Here is a 23,510-nt window from a genome sequence, read left to right on the forward strand (position 1 = left end):
GACTGTCCAGAGAACTTGTGGATGCAACACCCCTGGGAGTGTTCAAGGTCAGGTTGAACGGGACTTTGAGTAACTTGATCTAGTTGAACACATTCCTTCTCATTGCAATGGAGGACTAGATGATCCTTGGAGGTCCCTTCCACCACAAACCATTCTATTATGCTAGTGGAAGATGTCCTTACTTATAACCAGATGTTGGACTAGATGATTTGTAAAGGTCCTTCTGACTTCCACCATTCTATGATGCTATTATTTACTAATACTCTAAAGAACCTTGGATTTTGAATGTGAAACTAGTTGACCATAGTCAGTCTTACACAGCAGTTATTTTCACTTCTAGTTTTGGCATAGATCTAATTTAAGAAAAACATGTCACTTCTTTTCTTATTATTTTCTGTCATTAAACATATCTAAATTCTCTGAATTACATTGGTTTAAATAAGATTCAAAACTCCTCTGATTTCTTCAATTAAATTATGAAACATACGCATGAAGAAAGAACTTCCACCAGTATTTACTGAGAATTAAAACTGATAACATGGTTAACCTTCATCACAGTGTTTGTTTACAGTCTGCAATAACAAAAGGTATTTAATGAAATCCCAAATTAATGTGTGACTTAGATTTCTGTTTTTCACTTGATCACTCTTCTTAAAGTGAATCAAACTGAAGTTGTGAAATACAATATTCCTAAGCAATAAGTTTTTCACAATACATATATTGACTTCAGTGAGAGCTAAACAATTACAAGGATTAGATGGTGTTCCCTCAAAAACTGAGCACCCTGTCTTGAAATTAAGTGGAGCCTACCTGGCCTTATCATACAGATGGATGTATTACACAGTCAAATTATATTTGAGGTGTCATCAAGCCAGTAGACTTTTTGCAAGTTAAAAGTAAAATATAAGAACATTAACCCATCATCTTGTAGAGACAATGTTGCAAGATTTCACTGTGGAAATGAACACTCTTCCCAGAAATCACATAAAAAATATTTTCAAAGAAAACTGGTTTCATTAACAGTCAACTGAATATGAAATTTCTTGTTCATATTAACTGCCACCAAGAAAGTCTACTTACAGATTATTTTCCTGGTAATACTTTATGCTTACTTTGGCTTTACTTTTTTTTACTTCTACTGAGATGGTAATTCAGCTTTATACATAATTTTACAGATTTTTAAATGGCCTTCTGAAAAAATAAAAATATATTTAAAACAACTTCAGGGTACAGTCATTAATTCACATATATTACCTGAGCAGTGAGGAAGAGATCCACTCCAATGTCCACTTAACTGGCATGTGCGAGATGACTGCCCTAACAGTGATCGTCTCCCTGTGCACGTATAATGAACAGTAGAACCAAAGGTGTATTTATCTCCAGAGAGGACTGCGTTAGGAGGAACTCCAGGATGCCCACAGTCAATCACTACAATGCATAATTATTGGAGATAAAAGAAGGTTATTATCACTGATCAAACAATTTTTAGTTTTTATTTTCATAACTGCACACACAAAATTTGTGAAGGGGTTAACATTTTTAGGGTTTGGGGGAAGGGGGAAGATCATGAGATTAGAATGCAAAATATGCTTCAGACCAAAAGCTGTGAAAGAAATGTTTCAAGGTGTCAAAAAAAGATATTTTAGATACATATGTTGATGTTCAAAACCACTCATTCACTAAGTTGATCTTTATGTCATGAACACGTGCACACACCTTGTACTCTTCAGAGAAAAATTACAGGAACACAGTATCTGCCAAAGTCACTTCTCTGGTAGAGAATATACAGAATTTCATCTCTCTTTTAATAATTCAGGACAGGAGTTATTTTAAAAGCAAGCTAAATAAATTAAGTTTGGGAAATGCACAAAAATTCATAAACCAAAATTTCATAAACCAATCCACTATGTACACAAAATTAATCTAGGCCTGATGTTTGATTGCTTTTAATCTTACATCTGTCCATGGCATGTAGATTATCTTTGCCAGAGATATTTGTATTTATGTATCATGTATTATTTAAAAAAGCAGGACCTTTTCTATTAAAGAAAAATCCAGATCAGAAGCCTGACCAGGGTCGAGAATGTGTTCAATTCCATGGCATTTCAGATACATGCAACAGTATCATGATTGTACAATACAGCATGAGACCAAAATCATAGATGGCAATTTTTCTTTCTTAAATTATTATTATGGTCTTAGAGCTTTAATTTATGTATATAATGATTTGCATTTAAGGACATGTTCTCCCAAAGGTCCAGCCTTCACAGTGTAGAACCTTCCTGACAGGATCACAAAGGATTTAGGAATGTGGTAAGCTATTGATCAACTTTGATTCCTGCGTAGTGTCGCTGACCTCTGTGACTGTTCTGATTTGAGGGCTTTGAGTAAAACAGCCAGAATAGTCAACTTTACATAACAAGAACTTGTTGTCAGCATGTTATTTTTTAAATCAATTGCTTCTAACTAAAATCTACTATCATTTATGGGTGATTACTGAGAATGAAAACATAGAACATTGTCAATAAAAAGGCATGTTGGCCATACAGGCTTCAACAAAATGAGACCTTTATCTTGTGAAGAACATTCACAGTTTTTCAGAATATTTTATCATCTGTAGTATTCTTGATTGATTCTTTTGCCCTATTCAGTTATCATACAGCACACAGTTAATTTCATACTGGTACCTTACAGTTTCCACCTTTGGGCTTTCTTGTACACACTTTTCTGTTTACATTTATATCTAGAAGTCTTGGATCCCTAATAATTGACTTAAAACAATTATAACACCCTTAATATTACCCTTAATATGATTATGTATTCTACAAAATTTAATTTGATATTAATGTTGAGAAGTTGATTGAATTTTGTTTTCCTAATACTAATTTCTTCCTTTCTACTTTACCACCCTCATTAAAAAAAAAAAAAAAAAATCTCTATATCTAGTCTAAATAAACTCTTTTTAGTTTAAACCATTACTCCTTGTGCTATCAATACATGCCATTGTAAAAAGTCCCATTCCAACAATAATTTGAAAAATATTCCAGAAGCTCTTAAAAAAAGACTCTTAAAAACTTTTGGTAAGCTTACAATTAGAAAATATAATGGATACCACTTAGGTGGAATTCATTGACCCCTCAATAAAAATGACACAAATAAAGCAGAAGATGCCCTTTCAAAAGTATATACATCACTTTTTCTCCCAAAGCTCTTTTAAAAGAAGAATAAAGGCTGTATTATTAAAGTACTTGTGACAATTCAGATAAAAATGACTAAGAGATTAAAATACAAATGTAGAAAAAAGAAATCTTTGCAACTTTACCTTTAAATTAATTTCTCTTTGGAGATACTTTACTATTAAGGAATATTTCTCTTTTTCAAATTGTAATGTTGCCTTTAAATTTAACTTGCAACTAACAGACACTTTGTTTTAAATTTAACTGTGATTTCCAGTCAAGCTACTTATCCCATCAAAGAAAGGGACAAGTTCCATAACTGAAATTTTTATCACTAATAGGAAAAAAAGGTTATTTTTTTCTTTTTTTTTGAGAGGTAATAGTAGAACTAATGAAGCCTCCTGAGAACAAATAGCCACAGTATTGCAAATATAAATCCATGATTCCTGAATAAGTAACCTTTAGACTGTTTTCCCTTTAATCTCTAGAAAAGAAGCCTTTCTCATTGAAAAATGTTGATCCTAAACAAAACCCTTTTCACAGACTAATAGAGAACCAGGTAAATCAACTGTTCCAACCAATTAAAAGTCTAACAAACATCTCTGGCTATATCTGCATCACAGTTAGAAAATTGTTCATGACAAACCAGAATAAAAATAACCTGCTTGTGTTGATCCGTTTGCCTTAGTGAATAGGTTGTGTATGAGTATGATGTTCAGGTACATCTATTAGTGTGGTAAACTGAGGACACTGTCCAGAGGACATCTTAGGTGTTCTACAGTGCTGCTATTGGTGAAGTCAACAGAGAGGTTTTGACCTTGCATCTCTGCTATCAGGGATTATTATGCTGGAGCATTCAGAAATGTTTTTTGGCTATTGCATTTCATAAGTATTCTATTTTATTTGCTACATACAAGAACAATATAACTGCTACTTCAGCAGCTACTGAGACCCTCCATCAGTACTTCACACAAACAAATGTATATAAATATGATTATTGTAATTGTTGTCATGAGACATGGAAATGTTGTGTAAAATAATACTTATCTAGTCGTCCACATTCTTTGTAGAAGCAAACTCATTATCTACTTACTAATGCATTCAGGTAGAGGTTTGTCCCAGTGGCCATTTGGCTGACAAATTAAAACTGAGGAGCCGAACAAAAAATATCCAGGATTGCAGTCATAAAATACCACTGTGCCATATGTGAAATTGCCATGTTCGATTTTACTTTCTCTTATAGAATTTGCAGGAATTCCAGGATCAGAACAATTGACCACTAAAAAGAAAAAGAGCACAGACTTGAGAGCCATATTAATACATTCTCCTAAAATGGTCTCCTATTCTCCTTGTATAAGAAATATCCAATGTTGCTGGTTTTATATAACCTTACTTTTTATATAATAGTAGTGAATTAGGAAGAAGAAGTAAAATGACAAGACACTAAAGCCAGAAGATGTTAAACCTAGAGCAAATAAAAGGAAATTCTTCTTTTCAGTGTGATGATACCGTAAAATTATTGGCAACTAAAAGTTACTGAACATACCAATAGAATTAATTTATATTCCTGTCTTGACACACAGTATTGTCCACAAATAGAAACATATTTTGGGGCTAGATGTGATTTTGGTCTAACACACACAGAAATACAAACATACTTATGTTCCTATACCAAAATTTTGATAATGGATCACCTTTAAGACAGATGTTTTGAGTTAAAGGGCACAAGGTCAGTTAGGTAAGACTGTGGTGAATCTGACAGAATAAGAACATATCCCAACAAGTGCATAGGAGCTTTTAAAAAAAGAGGTTAACTTTAATGGTTAAGAATAGTGATGATTTTTTTGAGTCCTTAGCGCTTTGAAAGTTATATTTTTGAAAGTTTCTGAATATGGATTTTTTCCCCCTTTGTTTGTGACTTACAGGTACCTGTGAGTTCAGTATAACACTTATTTTGGGGGTCATGAAGATTATTTTTACAGTTTTCATATGATTTCCTCTGGTCAAGGAAACTCATCATCACTTATTCAAAGTGAATATTTTTTTTTTTTCTAGAAAACCAAAATTCACATAAAAATTACTATCCCTATATCATTATAATCAATTGTATGTTTATATGCATACACTTGCACACATCTGTGTGCAAATCCATATATCTGCATGTGTATTCAGGTGGAATTTCCTGTGCATCATTTCCTACCCATTGCCTCTCATCCTTTTACTTGGCACCACCATGAAGAGCCTGGCTCCTTCCTCTTGACACCCTCCCTTCAGTTACTGACAGTGATGAAATCCCCTCTCAGTCACCTCTTCTCAAGACTAAACAGGCCCAGCTCCCTCAGCCTGTCCTTGTAAGAGAGATGCTTCAGTCTCTAATAATCTTTGTAGCACTCTGCTGGACACATTCCAGGTTCTCCAGATGTTCCTCACTATAGCTGAGTAGAGGGCTGGGATCACCTCCCTCAGCCTGCTGGCAATGCTCTTCCTAATGCACCCCAGGACAACACTGGCCTTCACGGCCACAAAAGCACTGCTAGGCTTGTGGACAGTTTATTGTCCACCAGGACCCCCAGGTCCTTCTCTGCAGAGCTGCTTTCCACCCCCAGCCTGTATTGGTGCATGGGGTTACTGGGGTTACTCTTCCTTCCCCAGGTGCAGGACCCTGCATTCACATTTCTTGAATTTCAGAAACAAATGTGCATGGATGTCTGTATATGAAACTACTAAAATATGCTGAAAAGCTCTGTAATCATCAAAGGGAAAATGGTATTGCCAGATGCAATTCATGATCATTTTTCCTACCTAAATCACTTAATGTATTCATTTTATGGCTCATGTCCTCTCTAGCCGCTATTCTAAATGTTGTAGTCTGCTTGTGTGCTTTTCTAGCAGGTCTCAAATATTGATACTAAAAGCGTAGGAAATACCTTTTCCAAGGACAGAAATAGCTTTCTGCTTGTATTTGACTTCTTTAACAGTAAAGGACAGGACGATTTGTTAGCTACATTGATGGTCAATATTGAAGTTTTTTCTTTCCCTAGAGGAAAGCCTGAGCTACATTTCTGTCTTTTTTTTTCTGGTTTTCCCCCTCAAGGATCATTGAAATCCAGCTCCTGACCTTGCACAGGACAGCCCTAAGAATCACACCATGTGCCCAAGAATGTTGTCCATGTTCATGTTACTAAGCATATATTTAAAGTAATGAAAAGAATTTATTCATTACTCAGGAGTAGTGAGCTCTTGAAACAAAATACAAGGAACTTTGACCATTTCAACAGTTTTCCACAATTATTATGGTTGGCTAAGAAGCTAGGCATTTAACAAAGTTGTAAATAGTATAACAGCAAGTGCACCGAATTTATATGAAAAATTTATAGGACAAAAGCAAAGTCTTCACAACAGTGTGCAGCCTTTTCTATAATATTACACTTTTGGTAGTTTACAAATATGCAAGGTAACAGTTTATTATTATTAAACTTCAAAGCAAATGAAACAAAATCATATTAGAATGGATTTCATTGTACATTGCTGACATGATTAATGATGCCCAAAACAGGATTAGTACTTATTGTTTTTAAACTCTCTCCTAAAACCAATATACAATTTCAGGACTGTATAAAGTTTCAAAGAGTAATCTGATCAACTTATTTACCAATCCCTACATGCCAATAAGTTGTCAGCACTTTGGCGCATTACTCTGCAATACGAGAATACCAAGGTGACTGATAGCAACCAGATTGAAAATAAGATTAAGTAGGTACCCTAAACACACTAAACACACTAAACATACTAAACAGTACATGTTTAGTATTGTAAATTTAGAAAGCAATGTCTTCTCATCAACAGAGTCCTTGGAAATTTAAGTTCTGCAAACTATTTGGCAGAATCTCTTAGGGGAAAGTGATCAAATGAAAGTGGAGAAAACCTATAGAAAAGAAAATACAGTCAATAAAACTTCAATAAAAACACATGATTTAGTTTATGCACAGATAAAAATCCATAGAAGCTGCAGAGAAGATGCTGAAAAACAGTCATTAGAATTTCTGCATATGTACATGCAGGTTACAGCAAAAAGTACATTTTTCTAAATAAAACTAAATATTTAAAAAGCACATAAGAGATTTTAAAAAGACAGGGGTGACAAAACCTTCATAAAACTGTTTATGAAAACTCAAATAGGACTAATTTCATGCTATTATTTTTCTAAGTGAAAGGATTTTATATATAATATCTAGAAGCATTGAGAACCAACACAAATGGACAATGTTCATAAATTAGAATAAAAATTTTCAAAGTCATGATGCTCACTGGAGCACCAATGGAAATATAAAAGGAAGAAAAGCAGCTTTTCTTATGTGTCTGCTAGAACTATATTGGCTAAAAATTCAGAGAAAATTATTTCAGCCTTTAAGCTCTTAATTATTTCTCCATAATTTTGCTTCTGTCACTTGCAGAAACAGTTTTTATAAAAGCAATACAATCTGCAGACAAATAAGAAAGTTTCTCTGCAACTGTTATCCTGGCAACCTGACTGTAAAAAATCATAGCATGATAAAGCATCTTTAATAATATTATTATGTTAGTTAATCAGTCTCTCTGTTGGTGAGAAAGAAATAATTTTGTCTTGTGTTCCTTTACCTTCGGATTATTTTTCAGCCTTAATTTTACAACATTTAGTTAGAAACCAGTAAATGCTGCATTCTTACCTTTGCATATTGGAGGTGAGTGGCTCCACTGCCTATTAGCTTGGCACTGAGCTTTGGTTGGTCCTTGCATAACATACCCAGTATTACATGAAAATGTCACAACATCATTGAAGTTGAAACCGTTTCCACTTGTTCTTCCATAAATAGGACTACCAGGGTGACCACAGCTGACAGCTAGCATAGCACCAGTCAAAAACAAAAACAAAAACAAAAACAAAAAAAACAAAAACAAAAACCAGAACATGTTATCACTTTTCTTTAGTTATTATATAATAGACAATAATTATGTAATAGTATTTTCAAGCTTTGATATTATAAGATACTGCATATTTTCCATGATGTATTCATGTTCAAGAACTTACTTAAATTTTTAAATAAACTGAATAGAATTTGACATGCAGTAATGAAAGCAAATGAAGAAAAGTCTTCTGAAGAAGCAGGAGAAAAGCAAGCACTAGATTTTCATTATGTATAGTCTGAAATCAAAAGGAAATATTTCACTTCCTTAATTCCTCGGGTATTATTTCTTACAAATTTGTCTTATTATCAACTTAGTATTTTATCTTTGTGGCCTAAATACTTAGTGAAGTTATAAATTTATGATTGTTTTTTGAAAAAAAAAACAAAACAAACTATTGTCACAGTGAAATTTTTCTAATGTTTATAAAACATCTTTCTAAAGAGGGTAAAGTTTATTTTCTGTGCCCACAAAAACCAGATGAAATAAAAGTAAGGAAAATTGGAGACAAATTAATATTCACAAAATGATCCAAAAACACTTAGCAAACATTTTCTTCTATTTTTTAACAAACTGTTGGTTAAAAAAAAAAAAAAAGAAAAAGACTAATCAGAATTAAAAATAAATATTAAAACAGAATAAATGAATTAACATTGTGTGTTATGACTTGGCATTAAGAAAATTTCTGCTACAAAGATAGAGTTATTGAAGAATATCTTATCCTATCCTATCCTATCCTATCCTATCCTATCCTATCCTATCCTATCTTATCCATAAAGATAGGATATTTGGAGACAGATTAATACAGTTTCAATACACTAATATTACTGAACCTGTAAAATAGCAGTAATTTACTTTAAAGTGCTTAGAGAAATATGAAATTTTCCTAAATTAAATGCATCATTTTATGGTATTACTTAAAGGTCTTTCGTGTGATGGTTTGACACACTTATGCAAAAGAAACCTCATTAACAAAGCACAATATTCACTCAAAATAACCCCAAAACCACAAATCAAAGTAACAGCATCTCTGTGAGGAAGAAAAAGAAGAAAAAAAATTGGTAAAGAAAACATTTTAATCTGCATTGTTGACAGTTTACTTCAACAGCATTTACTTATTTAACTGAAACAGTGAAAGTAAATATACATTAAATATTTCCAAAAGCCACTACAGGTCATAAAGCCATTTTCAAATTTGAGTAGTGGCATTCATAAGTCCTATCACTTTCTGAAGAATTTTCATATCCAAAACAGCCAAAAGATGAAGTGGAAATTTTAGATGACAACACTTCACCTGATAGGTGAATCACAGATTTTATGTGGCTCCATACTTTTGAGGACTATTCAATCCTCATCTTGTTTGACACAGATATTCCTGTAACATAAATCAGTATGTGTTGCCATGCTTACTTACGCACACAGGATGGAAGCTGGCCAGACCAGTTGTGATCCTGTTGACATATTCTTACAGAAGAGCCAATCAACCGAAAACCAGGACTGCACTGGTAAACAACTGTGTCTCTATATCCATAATTTTCTCCTATTACTTGTCCATTGACTATAAGATCTGGGATACCACAGTGACCAGCTAGATTTATTTATAGTAAAGAAAAAAAAAGAAAAAAAATCAGTAAATATGCCATAGAAATTTTAAATAAACCTCCTTAACTAAAACAAAGAAATGCTGAATATCTTTCAAGGTTTTTTATTGACCTAATTCAAAGCTTTATTTTTATTAGCTTGGTGAAAACTGCAATCATGCATATGTATAGGTATAACTATACACATATAAAACTTACAAAAAGATGATGTAGCAAAGAGATTAAATGTCATATATATAATCAAATTCCCTTTAAAAGTATGAGTAATTACTTTTTATCGTAACATGTAAAAATATCTATTATTTACCTTAGTTTTATTTTGGTTATGATTAAATGAATAAGGTAACATTAAATCATCATACATTTAACTAAATAGAAAAAAATCCACATAAATAAAAATAATACAAATATTATAGATATCAATCCATGTGGACATTATAAATATAGCCTTCAAACATTATAAAAAAAATTAACTTGAACAATTTATTGCTGGAATTTGACTCTGTGATGTTTTTCCCAGTGGAATCCCAAAGAGATTAACATCCTTTGTTTGAATGCAGTTAGCAAAACAGCCTCCAAATCTTTCAGCAACCAAGTGGCAACCAAAAATCTGTCTACGCCTAGGCCTAATCTTTTACTCTGTATTCTCAAAATATGAGAAATATTGTACTTGCACTATGAAAGTCATAAAGAGACATTTAGTCTACAGAGAGGCTGGGAAAAAAAATCAAACTGTGTAGTTGCTATTTTTTGTAATGAATTCTGGAAAATGGGCACTGATTCAGCAAAAAATGTGGTAATGGGAAAGTCTTCTAAGAATGGTTGACTTCATGAAGACTGTGATATCTGGTAGAGAATTCACTGCCAAAAGAACGGTAAGACAGGCAAAAAAAAAACAAAAAAAAAGAAAAAAAAAAAGAGCAGTGTTTCAGCTAGTACTTTTAAAAAAAATACAGCCAAACTCCTCTGCTCTCCTTTTGTCTTCTAATTTTCCTCAAATAGCCCCCACAAACAAATCTACAAAGCATGGGATTCCTAGGAAGAAAAGTAAGAAAAGACATGGTTTGTACATATGGTTTGGACTGTTTTTTCCTTTAAAATTTTAAATGCTTCTAATACCCTGATGTATTTTTCTGCATTTTGCCTCATTCATTTGAGGTTAGAAATTTCCAAAAAAAAAGGAAAATCTTACATTTTCTTACAACCTGAGTTTTGTATTGTATTTCATTGTACAAATCATGATAGAACGATCAGAATTTACCAATTCACCAATTCACAATTAGTAGTATATGAACTGCCACATATATTAGATTGATGACTGTAATTTGACTTCCGTGTAGTTATCAGGAGTCCAAATATGGTACTGTTCAAGGCTATATTATCCCTTCTTTGTTCCCTCCCTCTTTCCCTCAGTCTTATGTAAAAAAAAAAGGCATACATGAAATTTATGTTTTCTAGGATAAGATGGCATAACATGTTTAAAAAATTTCTGTCAGAGTATTTCTTGATTTTCCAAGAAATTCATAATCCATTTAGCATGTAGTAGACTTTTTTGAACATGATCCAAAGGAACTAATTTCCCTATCCTATCATATTTCTGACTATAAACAGGACTAACCAGATGAGGAATAAAAACTGAGCTGTAAAAGATTAGTTTCTATCAAAAGTGCAATCACACAGTCTGCAGTGATTCAGATCATGCTCAAGGAAATATTTTTCTAGTTTCATTTAATTAAAATATATGGTTTGGTTCTTAATTAAGAATTTAGTGTTGCTTTATGGCAGAGTGGAAGCAGAATACTTCACCAGAAAGGTCAATCTCTGTTTTCCTGTGCAGAGAGAGTAAAACTGAAGCAATTCAACATGTGAGGTAAATGAGATTACAGTGCAGTTTCAACAACTGTGCATGGACTTTACAAAACCCATATAATTTTAACAGGTGAACATTCATTACAAGTCATCTGTATGTCTTGCAGCAATGTCCCGGTCTTGCTCCAGAAAATGTAGTCATTTAAAAATCCCATCCTCTTACCCTACTTCCTTTCATTGTCATAAACCTCTCAAACTTCTAAAACCTAGTTTTCACTTCTTTTGACTTTTGAGATTCTTTGTTTCTTTATTTTCTTATTTTCTTTTGCCTTTCTTCAACACCTACTATATACAAGGAGAGGGGTAGTGGATGTTGTTTACCTGAAATTCAGCAAAGTATTCAACGCCATTTCCCACAGCCTTTTCCTGCACAAAAGGGCAAGATACAGATTGGATGGGTGGTCTTCCAGGTGGGTTGGGAATGGGTTAACATGCTTCACTAAAAGGGTGGTGATCAATGGTTTGCAATCAGGCTGGAAATCTATCACAACAGCGTTCCCTAATGATCAGTAATGGGCCTGATGACATTGAATATCTTCATAAATTATCTGGATGATGGGATTGAAAGCAGCCTCACCAAGTTTGCTGATGACACCAGACTGGTGGTGAGGCAGACATGTGAGAGAGACCTTGGAGGCTGGAGGAGCAAGCAAGAAAGAACTGTTTGAGGTTAACAAAAACACCTGCAAGATTCTGCTCCTGGGATGACAGAACCAAAGAGCCCAGAACAGGCCACGATCTGTGTGGCTGGGGAGCAGTGTCATTGAAAGGCACCTGAGGGTCTTGGTGGACAAGAAGCTGACTGTGAGTCAGCAGGGTGTGGCTGCAACAGTGAAAGCAAAATGGATCCTGGGCTCCATCTGCAGAAACATTATTAGCAGTGGTAGAGATGTGATCATCCCACTCTATTCAATGCTTGCCAGGCTGCACATGAAAGATACAGAAAGATTCAGACATACTGCTAAGGCAGGCCATGAAAATAATCAAAGGCTGAAAAATCTCTCCTATGAGGAAAGGCTGAAGGCATTAGTTCCTGAAGAAGAGAAGGCTCAAGCAGAGGGGGGCTCATCACAGCATTCCAGTACTTAGAGAGTGGCTACGAAAATAACGGAGGCTCTCTCTTCACATGGAGTCACGTGGAGAGGATGAAGAGCAGTGGGTGCAAGCTGCACTGGGAAAGGTTTCATTGTGACATAAGAAAGAATTCTTAAAAACAAGCATTCCCTGGAACAATCTATTCAGAGATGTGATATGAGTCTACATCACCGGATGTTTTCAAAATGAGACTAAACATGTTGCTAGGTAATCCCATCTCAGCTCCCTTTGCCATGAAATGCTGGATCAGATGATTTTTCAAATTACTTTCCAACTTAGGCTATTCTATGAGTCTGTTACTTCAAATCTCTCTGTCTTGATTATTTCTTCCCACTCTGTATAACAATTATATCTTTGGAGCACTAACTATATTGCATGACCAATTGTGAACTTCCCACTACTAGTAATGAAACATATTTTTAAAACAGTAGAGGCTACTTCTATTCCTATGTAACATTTCTAAACTGAGAAATAAAGCTGAATTCATGAAGAATATTATAGTGCTGTATTATAAAACCGTACTTCTGTCAAAACAGAATTCTAAATCAATCAGTGAAAGTGTTAAGTAAATATCATTTAAAAACAGGATATATCAGACTTGTGTCACATTTTTAATCTCACATCAAAAAAAGAGATTAAAACAAAAAAACAAACAAAACTTGGGAATTTGCGGGATTTTTTGCTAGTTTTTATTCTGCTTTCCAGAGGAAGTGTGACTGAGGGATATAAAAAAAAACAAAACAAAAAAACACACCAAAAAACCCACAAAAAACAAAAAAAAACCACTAAAACCAAACCAAACAAAAGAAAGAGGAAAAAAAAAAACAAACAACAAAACCAAAACAATCCAACACCCTAAAATTATGGGTTCAGCTTTATTTGTTTTATTTTCAAAAAAACATACCTGACAACTGTCATGTAGGTGCATGTGGTAAGCAGTTCACTATGTTTGCTATGAATAGTCTAAATAATGGTATATATAATTCCTGTTAAGAGAATATTGGAGAACTTTACTGGAATTTCCACTGATTCATGTAGATGAGTAAATTCCATAAGGTCCAAAAAAGTTAGGGACTCATTAATATTTTCCAGAACTTTTATTCTTTTCTTTATTTTCCCACTCTAGTTTACACAGACGTAGAGATGTTCTCTGCCAGAGGAAATTAAGACCTCAGCTTATAGTAGTTGCTATCATTACTTCTCCAATGTCAAGGAAAAAAAAAAAAAAAAAAGCACAGAGGAAGAAAAAACAAAACATGTCTCAAACCAACAAAAAACCTCTATCACTATCAACACCCATATTCAGAAGAGCAATTATTACTCAACTTCAATTCTATTCTGGATTTGTTGCATTTCTTTTAAAAGCAAGGTGTTTATTTATTTTCCTCATTAATTTTAGTAGAATTCTTACCTTTAACATTTTTCTATTAAGCTACCTAAGAAAATAATTCCAAGATGTTCATTATAGATTAAAGATATGCTCATATTTATTGCTGTATATTCTGGTGGTTTTTATTATCAATTCTGATGGCAATTGTTTCTCAGGACTTTCATTTAAACTCTTATTTTGGGCTTTGTAACAAATAAGTATATTCTAATATCCTGGTAGTAAATAGCTGACTTCCCACTAAGTTAGGATTATAGACTATGTTAGGCTAAGCTATTCTAGACTGTTTTTGTCCATTGTCAATATTTCTATTTTTGTGCTGTACCGTAAGACCAGTTTTTTCTATGACATAGATGTAAAAGATTTTTGTAGCAGTTCTATGAATCCAGATGAGACCCATGGGTCTTAAGGTAACCTGTAACTTGTAATACTGAATCAAAAGATACCACTTTTGCAAAGACAAGTGAAAATTACAAAAAAAAAAAAAAAAAAAGTATCAAAAGAGACTAAGTGAAGGTTTTACTGAGTAGCAGATTTGAGAGGAGAAAGAAGAAATATAACATTCTTAATTTCCAGTCTAGCCAAACTTGAGAAGAATAATTGCATGAAATATTATTAAAAAACAAAATTAGTCAAAGATTGGGAATGAAGGATATTAATAACCTATGACCACCAAATAAATTACCTAATTTGACATGAAATCCTGTTCTAGCAATGAAGAATGAGCATAATAACTTAGTGTCAGAACCTTTCAAACTATAGCTGTAAATGAGATTTCTTTTCTGCAGGTTATTCTATGAGAAAAGGAATAAATGAATACAGAATCTTTACATTAAATGGCAAAAAAACATGCCTATACTTACTTTAGTTGTCAGTGGTGTCAAAAATGAGCACAGTAGTGAAACAAATCTACATACCCATGTATTATTGAAAACAGATATTTACGTTATTTATTATTCAACAAAGTTAATTAACCTGTCAAGATTACCTCAGCTGAAAAGGGAAGAATAATTTCCTGTCTTTTTTTTTTTTCTTCTTTACAGGGCTTGCATTTCATAAAAAGATATAAGAAGGCACAGCTCTGGACAAAACAGGGCTTGGGGCATTTCTCTTGCTATTTTCAGAAGAGTCTCATTTTGACAGCTGTTCAAGCTGTACTAAAACTGTTCAGGATGAATGGTAAAGTTATTTTAAATCTTTTTTAATCCATGGCCCACAGAGGGAATTTCTCTGCTGAATTCCTTGAAACAGCTGAATAATTCTCTAAAGATGAAACATCATATACCTAATTTGAAAGTTATTATTATACAGTAGTACTGAAGAACAAAGAGAAGCATATGGCTAACTCCAGATATATTAATTCAGTAACACTGGAGATACAAAATCCCTCTTAACTGAAATACCAAGAGTTTAAAAAAGAGATTTAAAAACAGTGAAGATGAAGAAGATAGTTGCATTCATATTTTTCCAGAAGTTTCAAGTATGAAAATAGTGGCAGAGAGGTTACACTTCAGAGGTTACATAGACACACAAACCTTTCAGTGGCTGAAAGCTGATTGAGAAAATATTTTAAAAATCCCTGATAGATTAATGCACTAAACTTTCTTTGCTGTTATCTTACATAGTTGCTTTGCCCCAGATGGCATGTGTGCTATTTTTTTAACTCCATGGACAGCATTGTTCTCAGAGTTGATGGATAACTGGCTTTTCCTTTACAAGTAATAGGCTGACAACAATGACTCATTAGCATTTTACAGCAGTATTTTTGTATGAAAAAAGGGTTGAGTAAAACTGGGATAAATATTCCCCAGCTAACAAATCAAAAGTTGTGTTCACATTAGAACTTCGGTTCAGATCTTCCTTCTTTTAAATGAGCTGAGTGGTTTTACTATGGACAAATTAGCTTCCTTTCTGGAGAAGCTCAACTAGGTGCACAAAACATGTTCCATCTTGTTTTGGAGAAAAAATTTTTGACAGATCTTTTTGACAACTTAGAACCATATAAGTAATGATGGCAATTAGCCCAGAGGACTTGACCAGATATAGTTCACAGAAATTTCTCTGAACCATATGTAATGCAAATGTAGATAATTCCAAATAAATTATTTGTTTCATGATCTGCTCAGTCTGATGGATTGTTTTTTAATTCAGACAAAGACACAGTATGTGAAGTGTAGCCTTTCTTTTAGGAGAAGACATGAATGGCATTCCTGATATTATTGTTTGGGAAGTGCAAATGTTGACATTTAATGTACACACTAACCTAAACAGCTCTTTTCTTCTATCCATCTGCCTTTACTGAAAGCTCCTTTAGTATTAGCTATATATGGGAAGCACACTTCCTTATGCCTTATTAATCAAATAAACTTCATTCTTCATTTTTGCATTTTAATTCATAGGGGCACTTTATAAAGGTGCTCTCCAAATGAACTGAATTAACATCATTTAATCTTGTCACAATTAACAACAAAATATGAAATCCTACAGACCTTTAAAATTTTAATCATATTTCAACATTTATCTTTATTTGAGATTTAATACTAATATGTAGAAGAGAACAAAACTATTGTTCCAGAAGTTGCTGAGTCTATCCTGTGTGAAATAACAGCAATGACTTTTGGCAAACAAGGGAAAGAATATCAATAGATCTGTTTTATCAGGATGTTTAGATGTCATGAGGAATTGAAAAAGGAGAAGGAATTAAGAAATAAGTGTTAGGTGTTGTACAGTTGAGATGAAGAGGATAGAAATATGAAGTATTTCAAGAAATATGAAAACCTGGAGTTAGCTCAACAGTAAACAAAAGAGAGAAATGTGCATAAAATATCTTTCCTCTGAGTTTAAGTATTGGTTGAAAATCATATTTTTTGCTGTCTTTTATCGTAGTTTTCATTCATGAGATGTCTGAACAACATTTAAAATTACTATCAGTCATGTAACTAGCACAAGTGAGAGAAGCTCAGTTAGATAATTCCCAAAGAGAAGTATGAAATTTTGTACATTACATTAAAAATGAGTACGGGCCTAGGAAGAAAGCAGAATTCTTTGTAATAATCTAAGAAAAAGGCTGCTTCACTATATATAAGAAGAACTGTATCTAACAGAAAGACTTTTCAAAGCACACTATACTTTTCTCTGTTAGTTTTACTTTGTCAAGTGTCTTTGACTAAGCTGTCTAAAATGTTAACCAAAATAATACATAAAAACATTTTAAAAGGCAAAAAATACCCAGTAATGTTCTGAAAAAAGGGAAAGAAAAATCTGTATTAGAGAAATCTTAGGAAATGCTTTTCACCATTCATATACTAGTTAAGATTATGTAATCTGTTAATATTATAAAATTATATTACAATTTTATTTCTACAGGCAAATGTAGGAGAAATTCAATTAATTCTGTGCTGATCTTCACTTGGCATGAAGTTATTTTGGCAAAATTCTTAAATATAAGTATTTTTCCAAGGTGCTATTCACAAATAACATCCAATTTATCTGTTTTTATATTATTATTTCTCTGAAGAAAAGTTTTACATTTCTCCAGACTTCAACAGCTGCAACTTATGCAGAAAAATCAGTAAAAATAAAAACAAACAAACAGGCAAACAAGAAAAAACCAGAAAATTTTGATTACATGCACAGTATGATGCTTCAAAAATTTAGATTTAGAACATCTTGTAGTTGCTGACAATTTAGAAGATGACAAATATCAAGGGTTTCCATTGTTAAAATGAAACAAAAACAAAGCCTCTATCCCTCTCTGCTCTATGTCAGGGAACATTCCAGCTGCAGACTTGTAGCCTGGTAAGCAACACTTTTGCTCATTCATGAGTCATTCACTTAAGTGAATATTAGCAAATAATGCTGTTTTACACAAGAAAAATTACTTGGGATTAAAAGTAGTTTAAAAAGGTGAATGGCAATCTGTACAAAGATGTATTGCAACAAACCCCTATATTTAATGTATATGCTAGTTCAGTTTTCTGAGAGTATCAGTTTTTATATATTCATGCCTCTACAAACGAGATACAATATGATATATATTTCATTCTAAATCGAATACTAATATACTTTTGATTTCAACTGAAATTAAAATTTTGGTTAAATATAGAGTTAAAACCTATGTCTCTACAGTAAAATATAATAGCCCAGCTCAAGGTATACATGATAATGAATCAGAAAGAAGCCCTGAAATTGTTTCATGTGTTCATTTTATTCATACATAATTCAGGCAACAATGTCAGAGTATATTAAATAAGAGAAGATGCCTAACATTGTACAAGTAAAGGGTCTCAAATTCTGTAAGAAGCATCTGGATAGTGGCTTTCTCTCATAAATAAGGCTTCACTGGTCCTGTCAAAGTTTCCACAATTTTTTTTTTTAATCTCCTTCTGTATCTTTTCAAGAATACAGTTTAATTCTATGACACAACCACTTAGTTCAGATCTACTATGTAGATATTTTACTGAGGATATGTATTAGAGCTGGCACACATGGAATCAATCTGTCTTGCTGCTTATGTATGGTTGTACTTTAAAGACATATACAAAAATACAGTAACACAGATTTTGCAAGTTGTGAAGATAATAAAATTTTTGAAAATATAAACATAATTCTAATTTGATGAGAAAAACAATGTAGCCCAGCTGCACACATGCAGAGCTCTCTCCAATGTATCTGCTAATAGAAAAGGACTAGCAGATCACTTTGCTTACTTTTGTCTCCTAGAGAGAAAGAAAATGGACAAGTCATGACAGTAATAACCATACCTAAACATCTGGTCTCAATTCCTCTCCAGAGTCCAGATGACAGGCATTCCCTCACTGCAGAGCCAACTAGCATGTATCCTGAGTCACAAGTAAATATAGCTGTAGATCCATATGTGATCTGAGTTCCAATCTTATTCCCATTTGGAGGTGTAGGAAGTTCTCCACAGGAAATAACTTCATGGCAAAACAAAAACAAAACATAAGTGTACAGCTGAGAATCACAAACACCCACACAATACTTCCTATCAACCAACAGCACTTATCAACGAGTCAATCAGATAAATAAATTTCATACCTTGAAGTATTTTGGAGAAATCTGTAAAATCATAGATTAAAAACCTGCAAACAAAAACTATTCCTTCCCCAGAAATTATACTTAAGAGAGTGGGAAGAACAATTGAAATAATTTCTGCAAAGTTAAAAAAGCCACTCAGAAAATTATTGAATGCTGTTTAATTACCTTGGTTTTATCAAGTACATTCTGCATACTGGAACATCACAACTGCTATTAGATTTATTTATGCTTCTTTGGTAAGGGGCCATTTTGGTCTTCTAGATCATAGTGAAATGTCTTCCTTAGCATTCACACATTACATTTTTATAAAGAGTGAATGATATTGATGGAATTTATTGCTATTTATTTACAATTGAAAGCATCTTTTCAAACAAAATAATATTTTTCTCTGTCAATTTTCTTTTAATAATTTACAAAACCAATTTATTATTAGTAAATAAGAGGCTGAAATTAGGCAGCACACTTAATGCCTAGATAAAAATAAGCCATAATATTTCAAATATATCTTCTCAAAACATAGCTAAAAGAAGTTTGTCTTTTAAAGTAAAAAGAGATACAAATACAAATTTAGTATGTAGAATATACACAGAGATATAGATACAGACAAATACACCATATTTTTAACACTAGAGAGATGAAATATTGCAATTAACTTTTAAAAATTCTCGAAATTATATATTAGATTTCCAGTTGTAAAGAACTCAAAATTAAGGTTAATTTCCAGTATAATTAATCTGTGTTTGAAAATGCATTTTTAAACCTCTTTTTTTTATATGTATTGTCAATAAATTAGAAATGTATATTAAGCTACAGTTATCTAGTTTATCTACGGGCTTTTTTAGATATTTTTGTATTTATACAAAAACATGCAGATACACACATTCTTGATACAGGAAACCAAAAGCACAGTTGTATCCCACTGTGTCAGAGGGTACGTCACACCTTGTTCCATAAAGAGAAAGAGTTTTGCAGCTTCAAAGTGTAACCAAAACCCCACAGTTTTGAAAAAGAGATGTCTAAATGTAAATTTATAAAGAAATATGCTTTTCACAGCAGTATGGGAGGGAAACACAATTATAGCCACATCTTTAGCTGATTTAAATACCTGAATACTATTTTTTTTTTTTAATTAACTATTGCAGGTTACCAGCATACCAGCTAATGAAGGAATGATGTAGATACATGCAAATGCACACTACATGGTAACTACCTGAAAGAAGAGATTATTTTATTTATCGAGTGTGCAGACAGGATACAAAGGTTTTGCATTTTTCAAGACTTTACGGCATTCCTGATCTAAAATAAACATATAGGAAAATATTTTCTTTGTACCTTTATAAATTTAGGGACCTTTAAACTCCAGAAGTGTGCCCACAGATATGTCCTTGTCACTAAATTGAATGTATTATATTTGTACATAACAATCTTTAGGATACTCAGGAATTCCAGCCAAGAAACACTTTCTCTAATTTATAGTTTTGAATACTTAATTAGTTCATTTCTAGTTCACCCAATAAAGTATTTTTTCCTGAAATCTGTACAGCAGATGCAGATAAAAGATGTACTCACTTTGGCAGTAAGGCCGCTCATTTCTCCAGCTCCAGGTGCCATTAGCAAGACATTCAATAGATGCTGGGCCCAAACCATAATAGCCAGGATCACAGCTGAAAACTACTTTTGTTTTATACTCATAGTGTGAACCATTTACTATTCTCCATCTTCCATGTTCCAGGGTAAAAGAATTGATGCTCGGACATGTAACAACTTTCAAAATAACAAATAGACATAGATATTGGTGGCTTAGTACAGGCAAATTGGGAAAATCTATACCATTATTAATCAAAAATGTATTTTAACAGTGATACAGTGATAAAGATTATGTCAGTGACTGACATAATCTTTGAAAACTAAGGCGCTACTTGAAATTGCCTGTGTTAGAGGGTATGAGTTGTCTCATTTAATTAATAATCATCCAGAAACAGAAGGGATTGTGTATGCAGAGTGATGCAGTTGGTGTAGATAGGAGCTATACCATAGCTGAATTCACTGTAGGTGGACCTTCTGTGACATTTTATATCAGGCACTAGAATCTTTACTAAAATTTTAAGTGCATTTAAATGGAGAAATTATTTTTCTACACAAGTAAACTCAATATGAAAGAGTTCTTTGAGAGGCTGCATGCTAGTGACAGAAGAAATAATATCCATATACAGATTGTTTTTTCAACAGCTATATATTTTTGTCTCATTTCTTAATTCTAAGTGTTCTTCCTCCAGAAATGGAACAAAAAAACAATCTACAACACTAATAGAATAAAAAATAGTATAAGAAGCATAACAATTTGCCCCACTTTGTTTTTCTCTATTTTCATTTGTTCTTCAGAAAGAGAAAAAATCATGGCAGAATGAAATTTTCAAGAACAAGAAGAAAAAAAAAAAAAGGAGAAAGGGGAAATCCTTGAAAAAACACTCCAGTCTTAATTTGCTTTCATTTCCAAAATTAATTGGGTGAGATAAACCAAATCTGAATGTGCATGAGACACTGACAACCCCATATTGCTCTTACAATCACCTGGGTTTTCATATCCCATTTGTAACTGCTGATACTCAGTTCATTTTGGGAGTTAAATGCATTTTCCCTGCAGTGATGTTCCCCCAAGTTTAGATGGTGTAGGACTATAATGGGATTAATATAAATAATAAGCAGCAGTTTCAAACAATTATCACCGGTTTTGCAATTCTGGATAGTAAAAAGGGTTTGCTAACAGTACATGAATTGTGCAGCTATCACTGAAGAGATGACTTTTGTAGAAAACCTCTGCAGTGATTAACTTTGATGGAACTGTAAATTAATTATTAGTTTGATTGTATTCTATAAGCTCTAGCATATTTATTCTGCTTATGCTGTTAAATTTCAGCACGTCTTAGTTACATATGTACATATGTACATATGTACATATATGTGTTTCATAATAATTTAATACCAGCAAATAATTAATAGATTAAAGTAACCTGGAGATGAAAGTTTTAAGTCATGTGAAAATTTGTGCCAGAGATAAATAACAAAATGTACAGACAGGTTTTTACTCACCAGAGACTTTTTACATGTTACTCACCTACACAGCGAGGTGTTTTATTGTGATTGCTCCAGGTACCATCGGGCTGGCAGACTGCAGTAGTAAGCTCTTTGGCCGATAGCCTGTATCCATCATTGCAAAAATAAGTAACGCGGGTGCCAACCAAGTAATCTGTAGTTAATATCCCACCATTTAGGGGAGCTTTAGGAATTCCACAAGATATTGCTGAGTAGAGAGAAAGACAAAGATTTTATGTCTTCAATATAAGTTTCCAGTGCCCTCAGAGAGCTTATGAATTGCAAAATCACTAGTCTTAAATTCATAAAAATTAATTTTTAACTCATTAATGTGTGTTTTAAGCATGGAAATAAATTTTCTTAAAATTTTAGGGAATTGAGTCCAATAAAGCTTATGCATTTTGATGGAGAAAGTAAAAAAAATAAGAATAATGGTTCATAACTCTGCAGCTAAGAATTCAAAATGCAGATGATAATAAAGAAAAGGGAATAGAAAATATCTGGAAAAAAATATGACCAACATGCTTGAATCAGTAAGGCACCAGTCTGAGAAACACTCTTTCTGTGTTTCTGTGTCATATGATTTCTGTTCGGATTTCTTCCATCAATTTTATTTTGTGACCTCAGGCAAATCACTAAAATGACCTTTCAATATTCTATATTTTCCACCTGGAAAGCAGAAGGAAAATACCCTTTTGAAAATATTGAATCATAGAATCATAAAATGGCCTGTGGTGAAAGGGGTCTTAAAGATCTAGTTCCAATCCCTCTGCAATGGGAGGAACATCATTTACTACATCAGATTGCTTAAAACCCAGTCCAGCCTGGACTTGAACACTTCCAGGGATGGGGCATCTACAGCTCCTCTGAGCAACCTGTTCCAGTGCCCCACCACCTTCACAGTAAGGAATTCCCTCCTGATGTGTAATGTGAACTGATCCTCTTTAATTTTAAAGCCATTCCCACTATCCTATTGCTGCATACCCTTGTAAAAAGTCCCTCTCCAGGTTTCCTGTAGGCTTCTTTTAGTCCTCATCTTTGTCATCTGTGACTTGTGAAGAGAGACTGAAGCACTTGTCAGCAAAGACTGAGTCAAAACCACTGCTGAGTACCTCAGCTTTCTCCATGTCCCATATAACCAGGTCTCCTGTATCCTTCTGGACAGGGCCCACAATTTGCCTAGTCTTCATTTTATCACCAATGTATCTTTAGGAGCTGGTTTTTTAGCCCTTGACAAACATGGGCAGATTTATTTTATCAAGTCTTTTGCTTGGACAACTTGTCTGT

At 33.2% G+C, this 23,510-nt stretch overlaps 1 protein-coding gene across 3 annotated transcripts in view; it reads right to left on the bottom strand.

The window, feature by feature from the left end:
- The window catches only part of CSMD3 (CUB and Sushi multiple domains 3), a 587,056-nt gene that overhangs the window by 47,173 nt on the left and 516,373 nt on the right, over nt 1–23,510 (bottom strand). For 2 of the 3 annotated variants that reach the window (XM_053944919.1, XM_053944900.1), the window contains 7 exons: nt 22,246–22,431; nt 20,700–20,894; nt 18,836–19,009; nt 9,535–9,708; nt 7,883–8,056; nt 4,270–4,455; nt 1,255–1,428 (listed from right to left, as the gene is read on the bottom strand). In XM_053944919.1, coding sequence (XP_053800894.1) covers nt 1,255–1,428; nt 4,270–4,455; nt 7,883–8,056; nt 9,535–9,708; nt 18,836–19,009; nt 20,700–20,894; nt 22,246–22,431 — 1,263 coding nt within the window. The remainder of the gene's footprint in view (nt 1–1,254; nt 1,429–4,269; nt 4,456–7,882; nt 8,057–9,534; nt 9,709–18,835; nt 19,010–20,699; nt 20,895–22,245; nt 22,432–23,510) is intronic. The other variant, XM_053944910.1, reaches the window with a different exon arrangement.

The sequence above is a fragment of the Vidua chalybeata genome, chromosome 1, assembly GCF_026979565.1.
Source record: "Vidua chalybeata isolate OUT-0048 chromosome 1, bVidCha1 merged haplotype, whole genome shotgun sequence".
Taxonomy (NCBI): Eukaryota; Metazoa; Chordata; class Aves; order Passeriformes; family Viduidae; genus Vidua; species Vidua chalybeata.